Source organism: Cyprinus carpio, chromosome B1 (assembly GCF_018340385.1).
Source record: "Cyprinus carpio isolate SPL01 chromosome B1, ASM1834038v1, whole genome shotgun sequence".
NCBI classification, from domain to species: Eukaryota; Metazoa; Chordata; class Actinopteri; order Cypriniformes; family Cyprinidae; genus Cyprinus; species Cyprinus carpio.
The window spans coordinates 2,164,823-2,191,048 of record NC_056597.1 but is presented as its reverse complement, the minus strand read 5'-3'; the positions used below and the strand labels follow the sequence as shown (position 1 = coordinate 2,191,048).

The window sequence follows — 26,226 nt, the reverse complement described above, 5'->3', positions numbered from 1 at the left end:
AACGTTCAACACAAGTGCTCCCTCATCGACATTCTCTGTATCTCTGTAATGCACACATTCATTCAGCCTCTCTCCTTTATCACCAACCTCACACAATTCTCAATTTCTCTAAAACACAGTTCCACCCATCCAAAATTGAACTAAAAGCACACATCCACCTCGACAGGAGCCTTCCTGCCTGCACTCGATTCTACTTAAACCAATAACCTACATTATACCCAGAAGCCATTTCAGTTCTATACATCAGCCCTGCCCACACACTCACGCACGGTCATTTCTGCTAGCCCTTGCTTTCTTTTAGAATCAGAATGGCTCTTATGTGTGTGTGTGCGTTGTTAAATCTCAGTGGAAACGATTGCGATGGCGACGGTTAAATCCTGGATCCTGATTGGATGATGATGTGGCGTCTCTGCTGTTAGTGTGTGTGCTAATCGGAGGCAGCAGCAGAATATGAAATTAACTCCTGCACACAGTCAAGTGTCATTCACATCCCTGAGATTAATTTCATAAGAGCGAGTGTGTGTGAGGGTGTCTGACTCTGTCTGTGTCTGATTCTGTGTACGCATTAGAATGCAGTTTATTGTGTCGGTGTTTTTCTATGGCTATACGTCATGCGGGGAAAGGAGTGTGTTGCTACGGTAACAGGAAAAGGGTGGCGGTAAAGAATGTAATTTTTGATTTAAGTGTCTGTGTGTGTGTGTGATTTAAAGAAAGGTTATAACTGAGGACATGATAACTAGATAGATGTGACTTTTGGGTGCAGATATGAGATCTTTCTATTGTATAATGAAGAATAGTTTTGCTCCCAATAACTATTCTTTTTGCTACATGCCGTCTCTCTCTAACACACTCAAAAACTGGATTATTTTATGTTTGAGAGAGAGAGTGCGTGAATGAAAGATGAAGAATGCTCTGTTTGTGTTCAAATTTGCTTCATAGTTAGTTCGACGTAATATTTTTCTCTCTCTTTTTTCACAGTTTTAAGTCGTGCTCCAGTGCCGATGGCTGTGGTGCGTCGAGAGCTGTCATGTGAGGGTTATCCTATCGAGCTGCGCTGCCCGGGCACCGATGTCATTATGATCGAGAGCGCCAATTATGGGCGCACAGATGACAAGATCTGTGACTCCGACCCCGCTCAAATGGAGAACACTCGCTGCTATCTGCCTGATGCCTACAAGATTATGGGCCTCAGGTAGAGAGACACATTCACATGCTTTGTCTCACAGGTTGTATGAATGTGTGCATCTGTGTGTGTGTGTGTGTGTGTGTGTGTGTGTCAGTGCATGGCTACATACACACTGCAGCTAAATGAGTCATTCCATCTGGTGAAATTATAAACCTACTGTAATAAAAATATTTTAATTTGATGTTCATAATATTTTTCAAAATTATGTACATTTTTATTTGTGTGTAGACAGTCATGGAAAATAAATTCTCAGTTAATTGTATTAAAATCACATTTATATCAGCACATTCATTTAAATTATAACAGGTTTTAATTTCATTGAATTTAAATGTGTCCATGAGTTTTGATGCCTTTCGTTACACGTCTTGTTTATTTTAAAATAATAGGGAGGTAAATAATATTATTTTATATTATTCAATATTAAATGGCACAATGAAGAGGAAATTATATAATTGAAGTTTTAAAAGGAGACAGTGCCTGCTCTCGACATTCTTACATAATTAGTTTATTCAGCTTGATAAGATTTCTAAAGCAGAAGGAATTTATGTAATTTGTTCTATTTATAGAAAATAATCATGTTGTTGGCTACTGAATACTAATGATAGGAGGCCATAAGCCTTGTTATTGTTAAGTAAAAGTAAAACTATTCAAATGTTTTAGTTAATGTTAGAAATAAGAAAAAAAAAAACTTAAACTTAAAAAACCAAAATGAACATTAGAAATGTTGTGTTTGCAATTAACTGAAATATTTTTAAAAAAATGACAAAAGCACATAAAAGTACTAAATCCTTAACTAAAATTAAAATGAAAGCTGAAAATCTGAAAATGAAAGGTAATTCAAAATATAAAAAAACCAATATATAAATAATACTCAAAAAATGCTGCACATAAAAAAATTCTTACAATAAAATATATATATATATTAAAATTTATGTATTACTTTATTTAAAATAAAGTATTATTTTCATTTGGCATTTTATGTAGTAGCACTTAAAGATGCACCTGACAGAATGCTTAAAATTTTGCTAAAATTTACTTTACAATTAACCTTTCCAAAATGACCGTGAATGAATGTGAGTGCAACCCACATTCTACAACTAAAATCACTGCTAAAACATGCAAGCAGTAACAATCGCAGTTTTATCAAATCTGAGTAGTATGTACAGACCCAAACTTGAGCAGCTAGTTGGTAATGCAGTAATGTAGTAATGTAGTAGTTATCACTGTGTCAGCTGTCGCAACTTGGAGTGAATCCTGCATTCCATACACACACGGAATAATAATTTAGGGTTTTTATTCCCATATTTAAATGTGGTTGTCACTCCCAAAACTTTTCATTGTATACGTGGGCTGTGTATTAGGTTTCAGCTTAGCTCATTGCGGAGAGCGCAACTGTCAACACTTTGATTTGTAGGCATAATTAGCACATAAGAGCGTAATAAAAAACAGGAAAAAGACATTGTGCTTCAAAAGCAGATGTTCACAATGCAGAACAATGCAAGCGTACTGTATATTTGTGCAGCACTTTTTTTTTACACAGCACACAGAATTAATCAGATGTACTCATTTGAGATTGTCCACATTACATAACGCCCCAAACATCAGCCTTCAAACATATTAGCCACCCTGTTTGCATTTTTCAATGTTGTCTGGCAGGACAAATGAATTCTTTGCCTCCAAACTGCATAGACGAAGCCGAGCTACGGAGAAAAACAGAACCCACGCAGAACAAAACCACATTAGCATCTGCGTCATCACAAGAAACATTATCGTTTCAGTTCCGGCTAATGTCGAGAGCACAGCCTGCTATCTGTCCGACCTTGACTTTGACCGGGGACGACAACCTGGCAGCCTATGGCACAAGAAGAAAGATGTAGGGATGTAGGGAATGGGCTACGCATGAGAATAATCACAAACTATGAACGGATGTGTCATGCTGCGTAACGGCATGCCTTGTCCTCATAAAAGATTCATAAAAGTGGCGGCTTCTACTGTATGTTTTTAATTTTGAACCGGACAGATTTGATTATACAGTTTTTTGTTAATTCAGAATGGCTCCCAGTGTGTGTTTGTGTGTGCGTGTGTGTAATCAGTGGAAATGTGTAAGGGAGAGAACACCATATCCTGCCCTGAGGTTGCCTGTTATACCACCTGCCAGCTGCCACACACACACACACATACACACTGCCTCAGGGTAGACCAGACTGTAAGATCCAATTAGCAAGGCCATAGACCATGCCCAGAGTCAATGTGGAGGAAATTACCATTTATGAGTTCTCTTTCATACACACACAAATATACCTGTAACACATGTTCACATTATCTTGTGAGACTCGATTTAGATGTTTAGATGCTGGCAGCCTGCTTTTATCAACACACAAGAGATAGATTTTTCAGGTTCTATAACTCTGAACTGCTAATGTGCAAGGCACGCTCAGAATGTAACAGTGTATAATTCCCATAGAGGAATTAGGAAACGTTCCATGAAACGGAAGACAAGAGAAAGATTTTGCCTTTTTTTCTCTCTCGGTCCTGCTCCGCTGCTTTTTATAGAAGCTGTGGCTGGAATCACACATCATTTATCATTCTCCACCTCATCTCCCGCTCTCCCTTTCTCTCTGTCACTCGCTCTCTCTCATTTTGTCTGACCTTTACATCTCACTCAGTTTGGGCTAATGTATTCACAGATTGTGTGTGTATGTGTGTGCCACGGCGGGCTAATGCTCTAATCAATGAGGGGAGGTAATTGGAAGGTGATTGTTTGGGAGCCCCTTATCCAAGATCTATTGGCAGACATAATATATTACACAAAGACTAAGAGATTTCAACTAGCAGGTCTGATGCAATTCAGAGGAGAGAGAATAGAACTGATTTCACACGCTGCATGCTAAACAGTTGTTCCAGAAATGAAAACGGCGAGAGAGCCTTTGATTGGTCAGTGTGTTTGATTTTCTCAAATTATTGATCATGTTACATTGCATGTGGAAATGGTGTTAGTTTTGTTAAAAATGACCATTTCGTCTAAAATCATATTCATTGCCAATTCTGTAGTGTGCAAAAGATCATGCTTATTACTGTAATTAAAAAATATATATATAATAATTAATTTAATTGTATTTGTACTGAATTTGTATTTAATTTAATTTATGCTGATTTTAATCAAAGGAGGTTTTAAACCTTGTCATGCCTATAATTAAGGAGGTTTTGATCACTGTATTACAGTAATAATTTTTTTTTTCAGTAAGAGAAGTTGGGGGTGAATATGCTTATTTGTCATGCCAATAATATTTAATCTCTTATTGTTTTCTCTTATTGTTTTAGAGTAAAATACAATATGACTGCAGTATTCACCCTTAATGACCAATTAAATCTAAATTAGAGTTGTTTCATTTACACTTTAATAAGAATGAAAAACAATTATACTGTAATAGCGTTTCTCTTCTTGGAACTTAAATCTAGATCTTACGTGCATGTGTCCTTGTTACACATTTTACATGCATAATTACATGCAAGTAACCTTAAGCCTAACCCTAACGATATAGTAAGTACATATAGTTAATTATTATTACTCAGTACTTAAACAAATAAAGTGTAACCGCATGTACTGTGGTACTGTACATTTATAAAATTATGTCATTTTTTAAAATATAATAAAAGAGGCAATAGCATGTACTGTAGCAAATTCAATACAAGTTCATTCAAATTCGTTGGTGTGCTGCTCATGCTTATTTATTTATTGATTAGAGATTTTCCTTCCTAACCTTCTATTGATTGTGAGGAAAGGGGATTTGTGGTTTTGCCAAGCTGTGACGTAAACTAAAAGCTACTGGATGTTTTCAAAGAGACAAACTCTTCAGTATGTTCCCAACTTACTGTTTCAAAATATGTAAACGCTAGAAAGAAAACTGCACTTGTCAAATCAACTTATATTTTTGTTGTTGACATTTTACATCTGTATTGAATGATTTCATCAAAGCGGGAAAAAAGTGGAATTCTTTCTTAAAGCAGATGGTTTTTGAATTGATCACAAATTTATATTTATTGCTGTCACAGTGTCGAAAAACGAACCCATCATCTTGGCATTGCTAGCGTAAAACTATTGTTGAGCTTCAAGGACGCTAATAACTATAAAAAATGCCCCACCTTATTGTCATCAAATGATTACGAATCGTGATATCCTGTGTGTGTTTGTGAGCGAAATAGGAAACAGTTATTCACACACATAGGAAATCCTCTGATATCTCAGTCAGGTGATGTTCTTCAAGGCCAGTGTCTCTGTACATCTGGATGATGCTGATACATTCATGTGACACACGCTGCCCCAGTTCATTCAGTCATCTCCTCACTTCAGCCTGTCTGATCGGATACACCCAAACAACTGTGAACACAAATCTTAAACACACAAAACCCGAGACAACATTTCCTAGGCGGGGGCATTGAGTAGGCTAATGGGTGTTTTGTGCATGTAAATCATTACCTTTAAAGAAGAAGACAAAAGAATCTCCTCTTCTCTCCTCTCCTCCTAAATTAGGTCATATCTGAGTGTTGCACACTGCCACACAAGAGCTGTCGCCCCGGAAACCAGAGATGCCCCACAGCACTCTGGGAGTATGACTGTCACACTCACTCAGCACAGCAATTAGGGCCCACACACACACATACCCAAACTGTAACACACACTTAACATACCTGCATCTATACACAAATATACAAAAATGCCAAGAGACCAATCCTGTACAATATTCCACTGTCTGACAGCTTGAAAAGTTATATGCACACACACACACACACACACACACATACACCTGAGTCCATCAGACTGTCGTTTGTCTTATAATGATTTTGTGAAGCTAAGTTTGGAAACTTAAAAAAACTGAAGTATGTGTTTGTGTGTCTGAGTGTGCATTTTAAGTGCCCCATGGGTTTGGACTGGAAGGTTTCCATGGTTACCCGTTGAGGGAGATATAACTGCGCTTTAAGATTCTTGTGTATGTTTGTACATGTGTCAGTTGTGTTTTGTGTGTGTGCTTGTATTTCTATAGGGTGTAATAATCATGAAATATGACAGAGATGTCATGTGGCGGTCATCCGTGTTTGTGTGTGCATGTGTTCCTGCCAAGCAGGATTTGTCAAAACTGTCTTTTCCAATTTTTTTTTTTTTTGGTGCCAGAATTCGTTCTGCTCTGTATTTTCAGCCCTACATGTACATATGACCTACATAAGAATTACATTTGAACAACAGCATGTGTTCCTGCTCTTTGGGGAGCCCACATTTTGAGTCTTTCAGCTTCATTGCGATTGTTGAGTAAAAGTATCTTTTTTCTTTCACTTGATGAAAATGGTATTTTAGGGCTCATTAATTTTTATTGTACATATTGAACGAGTACATACGGTTCATATACCTAATGTCAGACTGATATTGAATGAACTGAGCTAATAGCCTAGCCTTATCTGTCTGGGTGTATCGTTCTCTCTTTCTCTCTCAGGTGTAACAACCGAACTCAGTGTGCAGTTGTTGCTGGCCCTGATGTTTTTCCTGATCCGTGTCCTGGAACGTACAAATACCTTGAGGTTCAGTACGAGTGTGTGCCATACAGTAAGTTCTCACACACATACAGATATAAATTAAGCTTTGTTCAGTATTGCTCTTGCTATTTTGCATACTTAGGGATTTGAACAAATTTCTAATTTTTAAGTATTAAACTTTGGTGTATAACTCATTATTTTGTGCTACAGGCTATAGGCATGAGTTATATGTAAATTTGTGTGGCTTTTTGAGAAGAGGTGTGCTATTTCTTCTAAAAATATATATTTTTTAAAAGATTTACAAGCAGAAATGTAAAGCTTATAATTTAATGAAAGCACCTGCCTCAGTTCTTTTTATGTGTATTCTTTGACCTGCAAAGTGTAATTTTTATGGCTGTTAGGCTTTTAAAGAAAGTTTTAAAAAAAAATTGAGGAAGTTTTCAAATTGGATAAAACATTGTTTATGCCCTGTGGCTATACATTTAAAACAGTCAGTATTTTAACATTTACAAATTGATCACATTCACTTCCATTGTACTGCAAGTTCTTTGCTATAACCCAGATATATTTTTTTTTTTTAAAAAGCAAAATCAAGTTATAATTTGTACAATGTTACACTTTCAGTATTTATTTTTTTTTTTAATTAAGGCATTACTACTTATGAAACGTTTCAATAATGTAGTAAATATATATAGAATGTACATATAGAATACCAGCAGCCTCAAGCTGTTTCAAACAAATTTTCCAGGTTAAAAAACAACATTTGTATCATAATGTTGACCACAGAAAATGATTTAGCTTTGTCACTTGTTTTTCTTTTAAATAGCAGAAATTGCGGTTATAGAAACACAGAAGATTGCATTTTTTTTTTACTTTAATTATTCAGTCAAAGCCTGTTTATTATTTGAATTGTTCTTTGTGATGAAGAAATACTTTTCTTGGTAGATGAAAGTTATGCCTTAGTGATGTAACTCCATTGTGATTCCTGTAAACATTGTTTTACAGAAAGTTACGTCATGTGCCTTTCTGGTATTATTGCACGTATGGTGTGATATTTGCCAGGTTTTCTGGCTTTACTGAGGTTAAGCCATCATGACAAATTGGTTGAAATATTGGATATAACTTCAGCCAGATGGCCAGTACATGAGTCCCATGCCAACACATATAATGTGTGACTGTACTTCAGTCTTTTTTTTTTTTTGCCTGGTCCTCAGTACTTCGTTAGTGCCTTATTGTACCTTCAGTTTTTGGTGTTCTTTCTGTGCTTTTTTTAATGAAACTGTGGTAATGGACTTTAATAATAAACATTACACCACAAATAATTTCGAAGGGGCTTAAACACTCAAGACAGGGGCATTTTCTAAAATATGGCCCTCACAAGTACAGAAAAACAAGTGCACTCACATCTATTCAGACAAAGAGCCTCAAGACCATAATAATGACTCCATTAGTTCAGGTTTTTATTCACTGAGTCACTGTCAAATTTTCATATCAAACTGATTAGAAACAGTGATTGCTACCTGGCACCTAAATCAGATCTGTCACCAAATATGAACTTGTACCTGACAGAAAAATGCATATGAATGTACTTCTGTTGCATTTATCCGCTGTAGTCCGACCTCATCCCTTGCCATGACTCACGGGAAAAGAGCCTGTCAATCATCCGAGGGTTGAGCGATGTGGTTTCAAGTTCTCACGGTTTCTGTGGGGTTGGTGTTCCAATCTGGTGTGGCCATGGCAACGGTGACGATAAATCAGTATCGTATGACTGCGGCACTGGCAGCAGGAAAAGCCTGAATACACTTACACACTTTGTCTCACATTCACATACACACTCATACTGATTCACAAATGGGTGGAATAGCAGAGACATGGTGGAATTTCTCGCACAGAGCTAAATGACACAAAGGACACACAGGCAGGATGCACACACAGTCCTTTTTGACCTTTTGACCATAAATTGTCCTGCGCATAGGGGTCATGAAGTGTGTGTGTGAGTGCTCATAAGTGCATACATCTGTGTTTGTGACCATCTGGTCAAAAAAAGGCCTAAAACATTTTTTTTCCACAGGCCCACTAATTAGTGGGGAGGTCCATCATACGTACGGACACGCACACGAACAGTCTCACATGCACACACATAGGCAGGTAATTTAATTACTTCAGCCTTAGAAACCCATGGGAACATGTTCCAAATGTTTTCTTGAGGTTTTTCTGGCTTTCTCTTCTCCCCTGTGATGGAGGAGTTGGCAAAACTCCAGTCAACCTTTCTGCTTTGGCCTCAATATGGGACGACTGTTTTACCTACACACTTAAAAAACTTCAACTCATATACTGTAGATACATAGTACCTGCTCCTGAGATCTGTGTGTTTAACTACTGTCTTTATGAAGGGAATGAAGTAGTTTTTAAACTACAGTCTAGGAATCTTGCATCTATTTATCTATTTATATCTACTTACCACCATACAATAGAAACAATTTCACAACCAACAGCTTGAATATCCAAATTTGAGGAGGGACTGTTTGACTGACCAGTGACTGACTGGGAGTCTTTTGGAAACCTGTTTGGAAACAATCAATATTTTTGCAGTTCTGTTTGATGTTGGCATGAAATGGAAATCTATTTTTCTAAATGCATATTATTGATATTTTTGTGCACAATTTATCTGTGCATGTATTTCATTTTTCCTTTTTTCTTAATTCTTTAATCAAAATGTCAGTCTTCCAGTGAAACAGCATATTTCTTTCTGATGACGAATGTTGGACTTCTCCAATCATTTAGTCCGCTTAAATCCCACCCCTTACTTACAATTGATGCAAGCTTGCATTCAGATCTGCCACCATCTAATCAACAAACGATGGAAAGAACCATGTCCCTGACCTAATTTTTTTTTTTTTTGATAATCTGTTTCACTCAGATGTCTGTCACAATAGGGAACAAATGATTTTGGTAAACATACAGTAGAAATCTGTAGCATCACCCACATCGGCCTGTCAGTTGTGATGGATAGGGTACTAGTATAGGAAGTCGTAACCTCCCAGTGGGCCTAGACGCATCACTTTTTTATACATTATAACTGACAGCCAATGACTATCTGTTATTGATCCTTTTACAATGTGACTGAAACTCGACTAGGTGTGTGTGTGGGAGACATGATTGCTTCTAAATCAGATCTCCTGGAACCTCATTCACACAGTCTCTCTCTATTGAGTGATACATTAACAGTTCATCCTCATGCATATTTCATGGAGAATTACACACACACACACACACACACACAAAGGAACATAAATTGTAGCAACTGTCTAGAATGTAATTTTTTTCAAGGCGAGTCAAGCTCTTATTGTCATTGCATAAGTACAATGAAATTATTTTAGTCTTCCACTGCTGGTTGCATAATATTTAAAATAAGTATAAAAGTGTATGTAAATAGAAATGTTTGCAAAGATAGAAACATACAAAATTAAAACTAATATGATATTTAAACTGCGGTAAATAAAAGTGAGAAACAGATCATTTGAACTGTGTAATTGTCACATTACTACCGTCACAAATGTAATTGCAAAAATACTATTTGTTTTTAAAACTTTTTTTTTTGCCCCTAACTCACAATGACATTGTGTCAGGCTACAATTTTTAATATATAAATGAAAAGAAAAAAAAAAACAACAGCTGTAATATTGGTGTATAACCAAACTGGCGTTAACCATATATCTTATACGAAATAAGTGAATAAATAATGGTAAACATTAAATCTGTGTATTTTATCCATTAGTCAAGAAGGCTGGCCAAGGAAGCTGGTCTTTATCTAAATCACAATGCTCAAGGAACATGAACAATTTTTGTGAAACAAACCCTATTTCTTTCTCTTTTTTGTATTCTGTCTCAAGTTTGTTTTTATACATACATTTTTCTGGTTAATAGTCTAATATCACATTGACAAACTACATTTGTTTTCAAAAATTATGATCACTTTGTTAATGGAATTTCTAGAATACAAATGAAGCACATTTTACTACTTTCACAAGATTGGGTTAAGACACGACGTGCATTACATGCATATGGAATTGAATTACTGTGAAGTATTTAATATTGCATCATTAATCTGTTTTTTCTTTCTCTCTCTTTCTATCTTCTTCCACCCTTTTGTGAATGCAGAAGTGGAACAGAGAGGTAGGTCCATTACTTCCATTACTTTAATGTAATTTAAGTGTGTAATTCACTGTCAGGCTGTTATGGTGTTATTTGATACTAATGACAGATTGGCGATCAGTAGCTCATAATGGTTTATATTAGGAATGCGGATGAGAAACTTGATCTCAGACCAAGGCTTTACTCCCTGAATTAAACCTCTGTTTCTCACTGTCTCCTCTCTCTTGATCTGTCTCAGTGTATCTGGTGGTTTACCATGTATCAGATGAACAGGGAGGTGTTGCCACTGTTTAAACTTAAGCTGCTGATTGTGCTGACCACAAGAAGTGGCAGTGTGAAACTGATGTCTTGCGATGTTTTGTCTCTTGAATGGCCTGGGGGGAATCTAGACCATCAGACTTTAACATAATAACTTAATTTTCTGCATAGCTAGAGATGACACATGAACAGTTATCAAATTTATCAAATGGCGAGAACACTCAAATTGTGAATTGGCATTTTAAAATTGGAGCTTTTTATGTCAGTTTGCCTTGATTTGGAATAGAATGACATGCATATTAAAAGCAAATTTTAAATTGACAATAACAGAAAAATAGCAGTCAATTAAACTGTGTATTCAGTTAGGAGCTTCTCAAGGTTTTTCTCTGATACCAAAACACAGTCACCACAGGCTTCTTGTTTGTAAATTTTGAAACATATTTTTTTCTGTAAAGCTGCTTTGAAAAGAAATGCATTGTAAAAGGCGTCATACAAATGACCATGAATTGAATGCTTGAATGTGAATTTAGAATCATAATGGCAAAAATAAAAGTATGTACTGTATAGGCTACCAAAAGATTTGAAAGTAAAAAAGTAATGTAAAAAAGAAAAAATGAATAAACACAAGTAAACTTGAGTTTATCAAAGGCCAAGAAAAGTTCCGGGATGAAGACATATTGTGGAAAATTAATGCATCTCAAACAATAAAAGGAAACATCCAGTAACAGTTAAAATACCAGACCCACTTCCCATGAGGATGTCCCTCATTCTGGGAACGGAATGGTGGGAAAGGACCGATACTGTGGCAGGCATTCCGTGTGACTGTTAGTGCGCTCACTTCTCTGTTTGTGTGTGACCATGTAAGTATATCTGCATGGTTTGCAGGAGTATCATTATAAATCAAAGAGAACGACACACACACACACACACACACACACACACACACACACACACACACACACACACACACACACACACACACACACACACACACACACAGAGGGTTTAATCACAAAACTGTACATTTGTAAGATATGCATGACAGCTCAGCCTGCTATACGGATGGTGGCTAACCCTGACTTTAAGCCAGTCTCAACTATGTTTATTGGTCATTGATTTTTCACAGAGCTTCAAATTGTAATTTGAATTACTCCCAGAAAATTTAAGTTGATTTGCATAAGGCATAACTCATGATTATTTTCGTCATCACATTTAATGTACCAGGAATAATAGGGTGATGATTCTTAACCACCCCCCACATACTGTGAATGTTCGCACCGTGTGAATTTTCCTCAGGGTTAGAGAAGTCGGTGAGACAGATTTTCAGAACCTCCTGAGGGATTCTGCAGGAGTCATGAACTATAAATCGGGTTACTAGTCATCAGATATGATTTAATAGATGTCTCTCTCGCTCTCTCAGGCTCAAAGCATGTAGCTTTCTGATAACTTTGGTTGCAGACCATTGCAGTTGTTAGTGTGCAATATGGATCAATGACATACAAAAGTGTTTACAATAGAGAAAAGGAGACATCTTTTTAAAAAATTTTATTTCAATCTGATGATAATAATTATTATAATGTTCATGTTATATAACAATCAAGAAAAAAAAAAAGCTTGCCTGCCGAATATTCAGTATTTTCCGAAAAAATTAATTATATTCCAATATAAAAAGTACAAATGTTTACAAATATCACAAATTATTAATTCATACATATGAGTGGAAAGTCACACCACGTGACATTTTACAGTCTGATCTAATCTTCCCTTGTTATAAAAAGATAAAATTATCCGATATTTTAAGAAGTCAATAGTCTTCAACAGCCATTATTCCACATTTCCCCTTTCTGCATACACCACATTACTTTTTGCACCACATGATTTTTTTGGTTGCACCGCATGACTTCATCATACACAAGGTTATAGACAAGATTACTTTAAAGTACTCAATAAGGACTTCTTTCGAGTATTTTCTTCCTTTTAAATAGACTTTTCTTCATTACATCAGGACAATTGTATTACCCTGACATTTATGGCTTTGTGTCCTCAAAATGGATTTTAATTTAGAAATTAAAAATGCTCCTCATAATAGAGAGCACAAAAGGCCATTGTATGTGTGAACTGCATTTTATGTATTTTTCCAACTAATTACTATTTTTATAACTGTGTATGGCTAATAGATAAGAGAAAAAATGTATTGAATTATATTTAAAGAATGACTCCAACTCACTCCCTCTTCCTCTATTAGTCTTTCTTTGTCCAGGTGTATTGAGAGGTGTGTACCAGAGTGAACACCTCTTTGAGTCAGACCACCAGTCTGGATCATGGTGTAAAGACCCCCTACAGTCATCCAACAAGATCTACTATATGCCCTGGACTCCATACCGCACAGATACACTGACTGAGTACTCATCTAAGGAGGACTTTATTGCGGGTCGACCCACCACGACATACAAACTACCCCATCGTGTGGACGGCACCGGGTTTGTGGTGTACGATGGTGCACTTTTCTTCAACAAGGAGCGTACACGCAACATTGTTAAATTCGACCTGCGAACTCGTATCAAGAGTGGTGAGGCGATTATTGCTAACGCTAACTACCACGACACCTCGCCGTATCGCTGGGGTGGGAAATCTGACATCGATTTGGCAGTGGATGAAAATGGACTGTGGGTAATTTATGCCACCGAACAGAACAATGGACGAATTGTGGTCAGTCAGCTCAACCCATACACACTACGAGTGGAGGGATCATGGGATACGTCATACGATAAGCGATCAGCCTCTAATGCCTTTATGATCTGCGGAATCCTGTATGTAGTGAAGAGCGTTTACGAAGATGATGATAATGAAGCATTGGGGAATAAAATTGACTACATGTACAACACAGAGAAGAGCCGTGAAACACACCTCAGCATTCCATTCCCAAATTCCTACCAATATATCGCAGCTGTGGACTACAACCCTCGGGACAATTTGCTGTACGTGTGGAACAACTACCATGTTGTCATATATTCTCTCGACTTTGGGAACAATGACAACAGATTGGGCTTTGGTGAGTTTCCCTTTAATTCAAGTACATTATGTATTATTTTGAATCCACTGATAACTGAGCCACATATAGCATTTAATAACATTTAAAAATACTTTTACATTTGTGACAGTATTTTGTGATCTTAGATATTTTTACATCTAATTTGTTGTTTGTGCACTCCAAGCTTTTTCAGAATGTTTGATTGTTTTGTACAATATCGCCTTTTACTTCACTTAGAACAGCTTTGAGATCAATTGCAGTTAGTTTCCTTTCTGGTTCACTTTTTCTGATTCAATTTCTGGTGACAACAGCCTTAATTATTGATAATTGTGTTGATTGCTTGGATTAATATGGTTTCATTACTGTAGCCACAGCCACTGTACAGTAATTAGTTTAAACTGACACACATAGCTACCAGATTTTAATGTTTAAACACTATACAGTATATAAAAACAAAAAGGTGTTTAAAGGAACAATTAACAATGCATTAAATTAACATTAAAATGATTTATACTCAATGAATTCATGATAAATTACCAGAAATTGTAAAAGCATGATAAAAGTAGTCCATACATTTTGTATGCTATAGTTTATCTCATGTCTTTGGAAGTACTACCATAGTTTTTGTGGAACAGGATCAGACCAAAACTTACACTATGTTCCCTTCCAGTGACTTGTTTAATCAAGAACTTCTGCAACCACTGAATCTGTTGAATTTTGAATTTGTGAACAGGACCAGTGAACATATAGTTCTGTCGAGCAGTTTGTTTTTAGAGAACCAACTGATCTACAGTAGTTTAATGTCCAGACCGATCATTTGTTCACCGTTTATTATTTTTAAGAGCTTACCAAAGTCGAATATACATGGGAAATAGTTACTTAAGATACTTGGAATATAGCACAAGGATTTTTTTCATTATTTTTTTTATTTTTGGGGGGCAAGGGTGAGTAAATATTTTTTATGTGGGCTGCCCCTTTAAGTATTTGTGACGTCAGGGGTGAAATTTATTGCTCGCCCACAGAGTCAGAATTTAAGTATTGTACTACTCTGTGACTGTCAGTTACAAATCTACTTCGAAGAACTAAAATGACAGAGTTAGAAAGCCCTGTCATTTTCGCTCACTCATACAAGTATTCATGTCAATGATAAAAGAGACCTTCAGGATTTTTCCCCTGACTTACATTTTCAGAGAATGTTATTGTATAGGTTATCACAGTCCATTAGTCAGGTTGTTTTTCACTTTGTTTTATTCCTTCTTCACATTTAGAGTTCAGGCACACTACTTACGCTGTATTGTATTGCAATTTTAGTCAGCTTGCCAGCTCAGCTGAAATGCAGCTGAATTAATCATTATCTACAGTGTAAACTAACAGTTATTATCTCCAGCATCTACTGACATTCTCATTAGAACAAAGCAGAGTGTATCTCTTTGCTCTTAACTGGGTCCAAATTGAGCATATTGTATGAGATTTGCTTAATAAATTGCGAATAGATTCTCACATGCACTGTCAGTTTATTACAGAAAAGCTCACACAACAAGCAAATACTAAATACAACTAATACACTTTTCATCGCTGAATATTTATGTGTTTCTAAACCCACAAACTGATTTGTGCAGAATTTAGTTCTTCATTTTCAAAACAAATATCAAAAGGTGTAAATAGCTTTTTTTTTCTTTTAATACAGACCTCATCTGCAGGTGCAATATATGTAGGTGCTTGTTAATAACCCTGCCTGCATTCATTTTCTTTATTAACATACTCCACATCAAAGATCTTGTAAAGCTTGAGTTAGAGCGGGAGTGTTAGCCACCTAAACTAATGCAGATCAGATGCTGTCTTGTGGTCATGTCAAAGAGAATATTGCTATAACCACACCATCTTTGTGTAGTTCAGCTTTTAATTACATTTCATCTTGGTTTAATTAGTTTTTAATTTTGTCTGTATGTCAGCTTGGAAAGAGAAAAACAACTACATTCTGTCAATACAGCAGAGGAGAGAATGTTCTAGAAATAGAGACTTTTTGCAAGACTTAACTCATTTAGAACGGCACGATTCTTAATAGATTAACAATCATGATGAAGTAGAGATCATGATGAAGTAGAGATCATGATTATAAAGAAAAATATTTCTTTCTGACAAAATGTTTCTTATAAAAAATGCAATGAACAACTTAGAAGTACAGGTGTGTGAATGAAAATATGTCCATATCAAAAACATACATTTAAATTACATATTCTAGACTGGCTTAAAGAAAAACAAAAACACTGGGAAAAAGACAAATTAACCAATATTGATGTTTTAAAATTATTTTTTGTATGTAGAACATTCACAGCTTATGTGGACTGCTCCAGTGTCACATGGGTGTTTTAATTGAGATCTTTTGACCTCTATTTTTGGTTTGTTGCCACAAAGTGCCTTACCAAATTTGAGTGCCTTACCAAATTTAGCTGTCTTAGCCATTAATTCCCAACAAATTGTTGCTTCAGTGTTATTGTTGCTACACTGAAACTGTAGAAACTTGGTATTATTGTAAGTCGCTGCTGTAGCATGTTGGTTCACTCTGCAGTCATTGTGTCAATGCCCCAGGGCAGCTATTTTCAAGTCACGCAAGCACACCTCCAATAAACTGAAAAGCGAAAAGACTGAAATGTCAAAAACGATGTGCCATTTCAATAACATATGTCAGTTTTACAATAAAAAACTGACAGCAATGTTTAAATCAGCCTGCAAAAAAATAAAATAAAAAAATATGTTTTTTAGGTTTGCACAACTCATGCGCATGCAGTGCAAAAGAGCAAGAGATGCCAATGACAATAAGCCAATTAAATATTTTTATTGAAAGGCAGAACTTGTTCTACAGCCGCCATATTTAGAACTTTGGTTTAAGTAGATTTTTAAAATGTCTCTCTCTGTTTTATGCAGAATGGATATTCATTTCTTATGGTTTCACTTTCAATGGGAGTTAGTTAGTAAGTATTATTAATAATTACTAGTTAGTATTATTAAGTCTGCACAACATAAAATGAAAATCTATGCTGAAAAAAATAACTAATTTAATTTAAAACTATAATTTTCATGCGCAAGTCAGAGTGCTAGCGTATTGAGTACTACAGTTATATTAGCTGATATACAGTAGTTTTATCAACTATAAATAGATGATGGGCCTAAGTTTTAGATGTGTGCTGCATGTCCCTGAACAAAGTATGTTTCTCTTGGAAGAGTTTAAGTGCTTGAGAAAGCTCTGGCATTCAGGTCAGCTGGGAGGACATTGAAGGATTCAGATTTACAGGAACAGTAACGAGAGAAGATGAAAAGATTGAAAGAGATTAGATTTGCTCAGTTATGTGCTTTCCTCTCCTCTTTGAATCTCGGACTTTCTCTTGCTACTTCTGGGTTTCTTTTTCTTTTTATTGGTCTCTTGTTGTGACTCTTGGGGGCAAATTCAAGCTTTTCTGGCCAAATATTTCAGCACGAAAAACCTTCAGCTTATTTGCTATGCACATAATTCAGACCAGCCACAAAATGCACTGGCTAATGGGCCTGTTAACACCAACACAAAACAAAAATACTGTCTGATTTTCACATGTGATTTGCCTGTTCAGACCAATGCTTGGAAACGAAGTCAAAGGTATTTGTTCTGATTTGATCCACTGTCGCTCAGCACAATTGTATATGAGTACCACCAAATCATAGTTTTATAAAAAAGCGTGAATCTTTTTGGGGGCGGCCATCTTTATTTTAAAAAAAGAAATGAAAAATAATTCATAAAAAAATCAGTTGAATTGATGGCAGATGAATGAACAGATATTCATTCAAATAAAATATTTATCATAAATAATCTTTGCATCTTGTTGTAAACAGGCCTTTTTGATTTTAATGAACCAATGAACAGTAAAGTGATTTTTGTGTACATTTTCTATTAATCATGGTAAGAGTAACTCATCATAATGGAGAAGAGTGTTATAACTGGGCATATATCCAGACCAACTGTGCAGTCAAGCATATAATCAACATTTTTAAAGAGCCAATTCAGGTGTCTGGATCACAGTGGCGGAGTAATGCTGTACATATCCAGTAAAGTATGCAGATTGCAATAGTCTGCTGCAACCTCCACAATCAGAACAGACCAAAAAGATGGGGAATTGTGACTTGCAAATTGTTAACGTTCATTATTATTAACTTGATTTGCACAGTTCTATTGGTGAATATGGTGCTCAAACAATACAGAACTGCAAATCAGAATCAACAGTGAAATTCTTCGGCCATTTATTTTGATCTTTTCTCTCAAATACACAACTGTTCATCCAAAGATCACAGACACCCATTCTGAACCATAGAAAAAAATAGCTTTAAAGGTTACAATTAGTTCTGCTCTGTTAAGCATGCTCGCACTGAGGAAATAAAAAACATGCACACATGTGTTTCACATGTAACACTCACCATCTCTCACTTAAACACATCTTGAAGTCTTACTGGTGATAGCAGTTTAATCTGCTTTCCTTTAAAGCACGCTCTCAACTCTCTCGCTCTCGTACCCAGAATCCTCTTCCTCCAGGTTTGCTTTAAAGTCTGATGCTAATGTAATATGTTAGGATTGGCACCGCAGATAGTTTAAATGGAATAGCCTCCGTGCTCCTTTAGTGGAGTGAAGACTTCTGTTCTCTGCTTTTATTAAATGAGAGAATGTCTAACATACGGTTAAAACTCTCTCCATTGGCAATTACAGCTCAGCACAGAGGGAAAACTTTATTTAAACCGATCCGCAGGAACAAGAATGCACCTGGATCTGCCAGCAGGGAGTTTAACACACAGATCAATCAGTAATGGAGTGATGTTCGCACTCACACTTGTATGCACACACTTCAGAGCTCAAAAACATTCTCACATGAACACACACACACAGTATACACGCACACGGTGCAAAACTAACTTAATACTACACTTGCGAGTAGTGGGAGAGTTGGAAACATTTACCGCTCCATAAATATTTCCTACTTAAGTGCTACTGTATTTTGCATATAGTTTCTTTTCATAAAAATAATTGTAGTCTTTATTAGATATTTAATTTAATTATTATATTTTTGCCTGTATAAGAGTAGGACTACATTGTCTATCCTTGAAAAATTGTGACAAACAGCACAGATCATTGAGTCACTCACAGCATCATACACAAGCTGGTGTCTGTCTCATAGTGATACTGCACCTGTCACAAAACGTGAAGACACATCATTATTTTGTTTGTAATATATTTTTTTTTTTATAATGCAAAGAAAATAATAAAAAAAATTGTTTTCAAAAAGGGGTCCTCAGCAAACCTCCAATGAGACCTTAAGAAGACTTAAAAGTGTCAAATAAAAAATATATTTTATTTATTATTAATTATTAATATGTATTAATTATATTTTAATTCACCCATCTTAACAAATGTTTTTTTCCCCTCAAAAAAAACAAAAAAACAAAAAACTAGATATATAAGGCAGCCTTATTTTGAAAGTGTTATTTCCAGAACTGGAAAAAACATGTAAATTAATAAAATACGTAACTCCATGGGCATTATTATAACAACAAAATACATTTTAGCCATGCCAATGTTTAAAATATTTTATTATGTAGAAGGTGAGAATAAAAAAGTCTTTTAAATCCTTTTCTGTCATCCTTATCCAGGATGTTTGATTATTGCTGTGGACAATGGGAGGCCTTTGTGTCAAAACAATTGAGAACCAGCGCTTCAGGCATTGTAGATAAAACCTTTAATTGTAAACTTTCCACTGAAGACAAAGTAATTAAAAGATGGTCTTTACTAGACTTGAATAGCATTGATTTGAATAGCTCACATCATTTACATCAGTGAGGGTTAGGTTCTTTACAGCGCTCATTCTTACTGATGTCCGGTTTGTCAGTAAATCGTTATTTTGACTTAGATCTTTTCACTGAATCAGTTGAACCGTTTTACAAAACAAGTCTAAAGAATTTGTTTCTGAATCAGTTTGAGCAGTTCTTTTAGTTCAATGAACCAAGAACCATTTCATTTGGACATGTCTGTCTTGTGAGTTACTGACTCATTAAACTTAAAAGTGAGTAATTGAAGTGTTTTGAAGATTTGATTGATGGGGCAAAATGATATTTTAATAGCTGAATTATGAAAATGTTATGAATAAAATACACTGCAAATATATCTGAGACTTGACTGTAAGAAAATTTGATCAGCACACTTATGCAAGAGAGTTGTTTTTAATAAAAAACATTTTATTAAAATGTCTTATTCAGCCAAGATCTAAATACAAATCATATTTTGGTTTCTAAATGACTTTATGTTTCATACGAGCTGAATCATGGCTGCAACAATCTGAACAGGGACATACGAAACACTGTTACTAATAAAACAAAATAAACTGTAATCATCTACACATGGATTTATTGGAACATTTTTGTGCATGTATTATCCTACACCATAATGTCAGGGACCACATAGTGACATGAAAGAAGCAAACAAACTGTTTGAAAGGACCAATTAATTTAAATCAAAATGTATTATGTTGCAGTTCCTTAGACATTTACTGAGTTTATTTAGCAACACCCATTTTTTCCTTACAGTTGCTGTTTGGCAAGTGTTAATTTTAACCTTGCTCGCACATATACTTACACACTTGTACATACACACACATTTACACAGACTGCTGACCTAGAGCATCTCACCATGTAGATCTGAGAGGATAAGAGTGCGGATTACAGCGGTAACCCCACCAAGGGGACTTACATTGCTATTACCATACTGCTGGTAACAGGAGGAAGAGGAGAGAAGACTGGGCTTACATTTTCCCTCTCTTTTTGAGCTTTTTGCATCTTTATGATTACAAATTCTCTCTTTTTTATTCTTTGTTTCTGAACTCACTCTTTTTAAGAGTCGTATCTCTTTGTTAAACAGTGGACACAAAAAGTGTTTGGACACTGAAGTCACGCTTAAAAATGTGTGAATGTCACTGCATTATTTACAAAATATTTGCATACAAATGATTCTAGACCTTTTCTGAAAACTAATGTCACTGAGCCATTTTTACAATTACGTTTAACAAATTGGTGTCAGTGACACCAGTTGTGTTTGAACACATTAAACAACCACAATGCATCCAAATATTTTTGTGTGAAATATTTTATAATACAACTAAGCAAAGAAACAGGAATTAAATACTTCTAAACCTAACAACGTCTTATACTAAACCGATTAAGCACTCTATATCATTGTGGGATACAAACCCTGATTTGGTGCTAAAGCAGTGTGTATCATTGTGGGAAACAAACCCTGATTTGGTGCTGAAAAAACATTTCTTATTTTCAATGTTGAAAACAGGTAATATTTTTGTGGAAACTGATTTTTTTTCTTCTTCTATTTTTTAATAAATAGAAAGTCAAGAAGAACCATTTATTTGAAATAGAAATCTTTTGTAAAATGAACAGTTCAGTGCACCCTTGCTGACTTTTGCCTCAAACTCCTAATTTGCTCCTTATTAATAGTTAGTAAGGTAGTTGTTAAATTGTTAGGGATGTAGAAAATGGTCATGCAGAATATGTGCTTTATAAGTGATAATAAGTTAATATAAGATAATATGTTAATAATAGGCATGCTAATAAGCAACTAGTTAAGAGTGAAAATTGGTCCCTATACTAAAGTGTTACCATATTATTTTTTATTTTTTTATATTTTTTTATATGTGACCCTGGACCACAAAACCATTCATAAGTCATGTTGGGTATATTTGTAGCAATAGCCAACAATACATTGTATTGGTCAAAATTATAGATTTTTCTTTTATGCCAAAATTAATTTAGATATTAAGTAAAGATCAGCTTCATACAAAAAAAAAAACAAATATGAAGATTTCTAGATTTTCAGATGTTTTTTTCTCGGCCAAATATTGTCCTATCCTAACAAACCATACATCAATGGAAAGCTTATATATTCAGCTGTATTTAAAAAAAGACCCTTATGACTGATTTTAAGTAATAGGTACACATATAGTACAAAGACATATATAAAATTTCAATCATTTTTTAAATGGAAATTTTACTAGGTTTCAAAATTCATAATAAATAGTAGCACAAAACTTGCACCAATCACTGATTCCCTGCATGGTTGCCATGACGCTGTATTCTGACTGGTCCTGATCAGCAAGGTGACATTGTTTCCTGTCTCTGTGTGGGCTGAGGCATATTTAACAGGACTGTGTGCGTTGTGAGCAGCCCCAAAAGATTTGCCGTTCCGGTCACACCTGAAAGTATGACCAAACATCAAATGACCCGATTTCATACAGCGTTTTTTCAAGAAGCTGGTTGTCAGAAACAGACATCCAATTATATATTGCCTTCGCTTTCATGTTAGTCTAAAGGAAGAGATGGGCTTAACAGACCACGCTGGAAGCCCACTCTGAAGTCACGCTGCCTTTAAAAGTGTTTGGAGTAATAGAGGATAAATGACCTTTACCCTCAAGGAGTGAGTCAGCCATCTTTTCACTGATGCAGAGAATAGAAGACTTCCTTTGATTGGCCACCAATCAAAGCATCCACTTCCATTGGAAAACACGCACGTTGCCCTCTATCTGTACCCCTATTGTGTCTGAGTGGGCTGTATCACAGAGATGACAATCTAGAGACATGGAGGGCACGGCAGACAGGCGGTCATCGGCAAGAAAGGAGCGATGGAGAGATTTGGAAGGTGGATGAAAGGGCTGGTTTGTCATTTAATGGCTTCTGTGAGAAAAATGAAGGGAGGGTGCCATGCCTGTCTGTGAGCGTGTGTGTGAGCGATTAGTCACTGTAGAATGCTCTGCTGCTTTCCGAGTCTTGCCTCAGTAGCTCCTCACACAGACAGTTACAGAAATAGAAACAGGAAGTGCTTTCATTTCACTCAGCGGCCCTTTAAAATCACAGTCAGATTTGCCGCACAGAGGGAGGTGGGGGAGAGAGCGAAGAGAAAAGAGGGCAGGAAAAGTGATGAGAGGAGATGTGAGGGGATATTTGGATCAGTGCATCTCTATAATAAGCCAGAGCTGTCTGGTGGGATATAGTCTAAGAAAGAGGAACTATCTTCCATTCTGAACTGCTAACGAGGGCTCACGCTGCCTTATGATTGCACAGCTTTGTTAGTGCACATTTTCAGGTATAATTTATGCACCAGCAAGTACATCATGTGCTAAATCTATTAGGGCAGAATCAGTGGTGGATCTGCAATGTAGGTAGTACTGCAGGGATGTTCCCGCTACCCAGACAAGCAAAATCTTTCTTCAACATTGATAATAATACAAAATGTTTCTTGAGCTCCACATCAGAATATTAAAATGATTTCTGAAGAATCATGTGACATTACATACAGTACATACATACATAAGTACAGTACATTCACATTAAAATAGAAAACAGATATTTTTAATTCTAATAGCATTTCTCTATATTATTGTTTTTGCAGTATTTTATATCAAATAAATACCGCTTTGGTTAGCGTAAGAAATTTACTAAATTAAAGTAACTTACAGTTAATCACATAACAGATTCTTTTCAGATTTAGTTATTTTTGTGTTTATTACTATCTTATTTCAAAGCTCTGATTTAGTTATTCAGATGTAGTTATTTTTGTTTATTACTCTCTTTTGTTATCCTTGTGCATATAAATGAAAAAAAAACATTTACTTTTGTTCATTTAGTGAAAAACGTGGCTCGATTATTTTTCACCATGTTTTAAATGGATTTTATTACTTACAGTTCAGAGTTTTAGTTTTAGTTTTTTTTTTTCACCTAATCAGACCTAATAAGAAACATAAATATATAAATTTATACTGAATCAAGGGCTAAATAAAAAAAAAAACTATATATTTCAGTTACAGTAAAAAAAAAAAAACCCATTGGTCCTAGAATGGAGCCTTGTGGGATCTTGTTCCTGCATTCTTTTCATATTCAATTTTTATTAAAGTACATCTCCATGGCCAATTCACAGACAAACATGGAAATGGGGAAAAAAGTAACTGTCCTCTAGTGTTCTTCTTAAAACCATCTTTACAGTTCTGTCCTTTTTTACAGCAGTCATTGCGGCAACAAGAGCATCTCCAGATAAACACAGCAAGACAGAAATACAGGGACTAAGAAACAAAAAGAAACAAAAAAGAGAGAGGGATGCTATCTCTTTAGTTCTACTCTTCGGCTCTCTCTCTGTGTGCTAGTACGTGTCTATCCACACGCACATGCATTGTAGAGAGAACTCTTACAGCATAGTTTAGTCTAGCCAAGGCTTTAAGGGATGCTTACTCCCTGCCATGTGATATCCTGAGCTTCCGACACTGATTCTTTCTCACTTTATATCAATAAACAGATCTACATATATGCATATAACTACTATATGCCTGTTTCAGGCCCTCAGGTGTGTGCTCGTGTGTTTGAGAGAGAGACAGACAGGAACAGAGCATGCCAGTGGGGAGTTATGACGTTTAAACATCATCTTTCTTTGCCTCTCTGAAGTCCTTGCACTCAGGGATCGGGCCTGTCAAAACATACACTCCCAACTGCTGCACAGGGCACAAAGACACACATTTACACACACAAACACTCTCCAGAAACCTGACTCATTCAGTCATCCCTGAAACAGCAGAGATGCCTAGAGAGAGACAGAGATAGAAGATGTCTCTGTTTTAGCAGCATTCTTTGGGCAAATGTCTGTGCTTAAACAGCAGCTGCACAAAAATTTAATTTGTGATATTTAAAAATATGCATGTGAAATGTAAATGTAGTATTTTAGTATTTTAACAGATATATAATTGATAGATACATCGCATTTTAATGTATATTAAAATAGTATATGATATATAATATTAAATACTCATTTAATTAAATTACTCATTTTCAAAAAACATCTAAAGACTTCGCCAGCACTTGACCAACTAATACTAGCACTTACCTTTTCTTGTCTATCCTATTCTTGAAAAAAAAAAAAAAAAAAAATAAAGCTTGCTACGGGTTCTGTACTAGACTAACTGAGACTTGTCATAGCACTTGTATACCGTTGTTGTTCTCTCGCTGGTCTGATTGCTTCTATTGTTCTCATTTGTAAGTCGCTTTGGATAAAAGCGTCTACTAAATGATTGAATGTAAATGTAAATATATTATACTATATAAATAATTATACATATTATATATACATGACATTTTTTATGATAGAATAAGTACTTATATAATATTTATTATTTAATAGATTTATCATATAACAAATATATGTTGTTATATTTTTGTTAATAAAAATTAATTTCTAATTATCTATCTATCTATCTATCTATCTATCTATTTAAAAAATATGAAAATTAATTGTAAAATGTGATTTTAATTGATAAATACTTGACAGCTACATGGCATTTTTTATTTTATGTTTAATATATATTTAAATATATAAAATTAACACACACACACACACACATATATATGTATAGTTTTATGTAATTTAAAAAAAAAAATATCTCTCTCCCTTTCTTCCAGATCCTCCTTCTTCAGTCTTGCTTCCTGATTCTCTTCCTCCAGTACGCAGCTCCACGACTCCTCCACGCCCATATACGGGCACGCTCCGCCCCTCTCTCACTACTACCACGACAACCACCATGGCTCCACCTCGCCGCCATAACAACATCCTCCCAGAAGCCCTGACACGGTCACCTCCCTCCCTGCAGACTCCAGTTGCTGTTGACTATTGTGCCCCACGTCTCACTGCTGAAATCTCCTGGCCACGGACACACCAGGGACAGGTTGCTAAGCAACCGTGCCCACCTGGCACCATAGGTTAGTAAGAGAGTGATTAATCTATTATTAGGGGCAGTGTGTGCATAGAGGTTTATTTTGTTTAATGTGTATTGAATACATCAGCGCTTAGGCTTAGTTATGTGCGCGTGTGTGTGTGTGTTGTGCTCTGGGAAAGATCTGATACACTTCAACACCGCAGCAAGACTCCTGATAAAATGAATGAAATAATTAATTTGTCATTCTAGCCTGTAATTAATTTATCATCCCAGTGTTTAGAGCTAAACTCATCATTAGTAAA

General features: G+C 35.6%; 1 protein-coding gene across 7 annotated transcripts in view; it reads left to right on the top strand.

Annotated features, from left to right (window-relative positions):
• LOC109092981 (adhesion G protein-coupled receptor L3-like) overlaps positions 1 to 26,226 on the top strand; it is a 95,392-nt gene that overhangs the window by 28,271 nt on the left and 40,895 nt on the right. For all 7 annotated transcript variants that reach the window (XM_042716200.1, XM_042716199.1, XM_042716198.1 and 4 more), the window contains exons 3-7: positions 979 to 1,192; positions 6,673 to 6,782; positions 10,874 to 10,888; positions 13,371 to 14,177; positions 25,671 to 25,967. In XM_042716200.1, the coding sequence (XP_042572134.1) occupies positions 979 to 1,192; positions 6,673 to 6,782; positions 10,874 to 10,888; positions 13,371 to 14,177; positions 25,671 to 25,967 (1,443 nt within the window). The remainder of the gene's footprint in view (positions 1 to 978; positions 1,193 to 6,672; positions 6,783 to 10,873; positions 10,889 to 13,370; positions 14,178 to 25,670; positions 25,968 to 26,226) is intronic.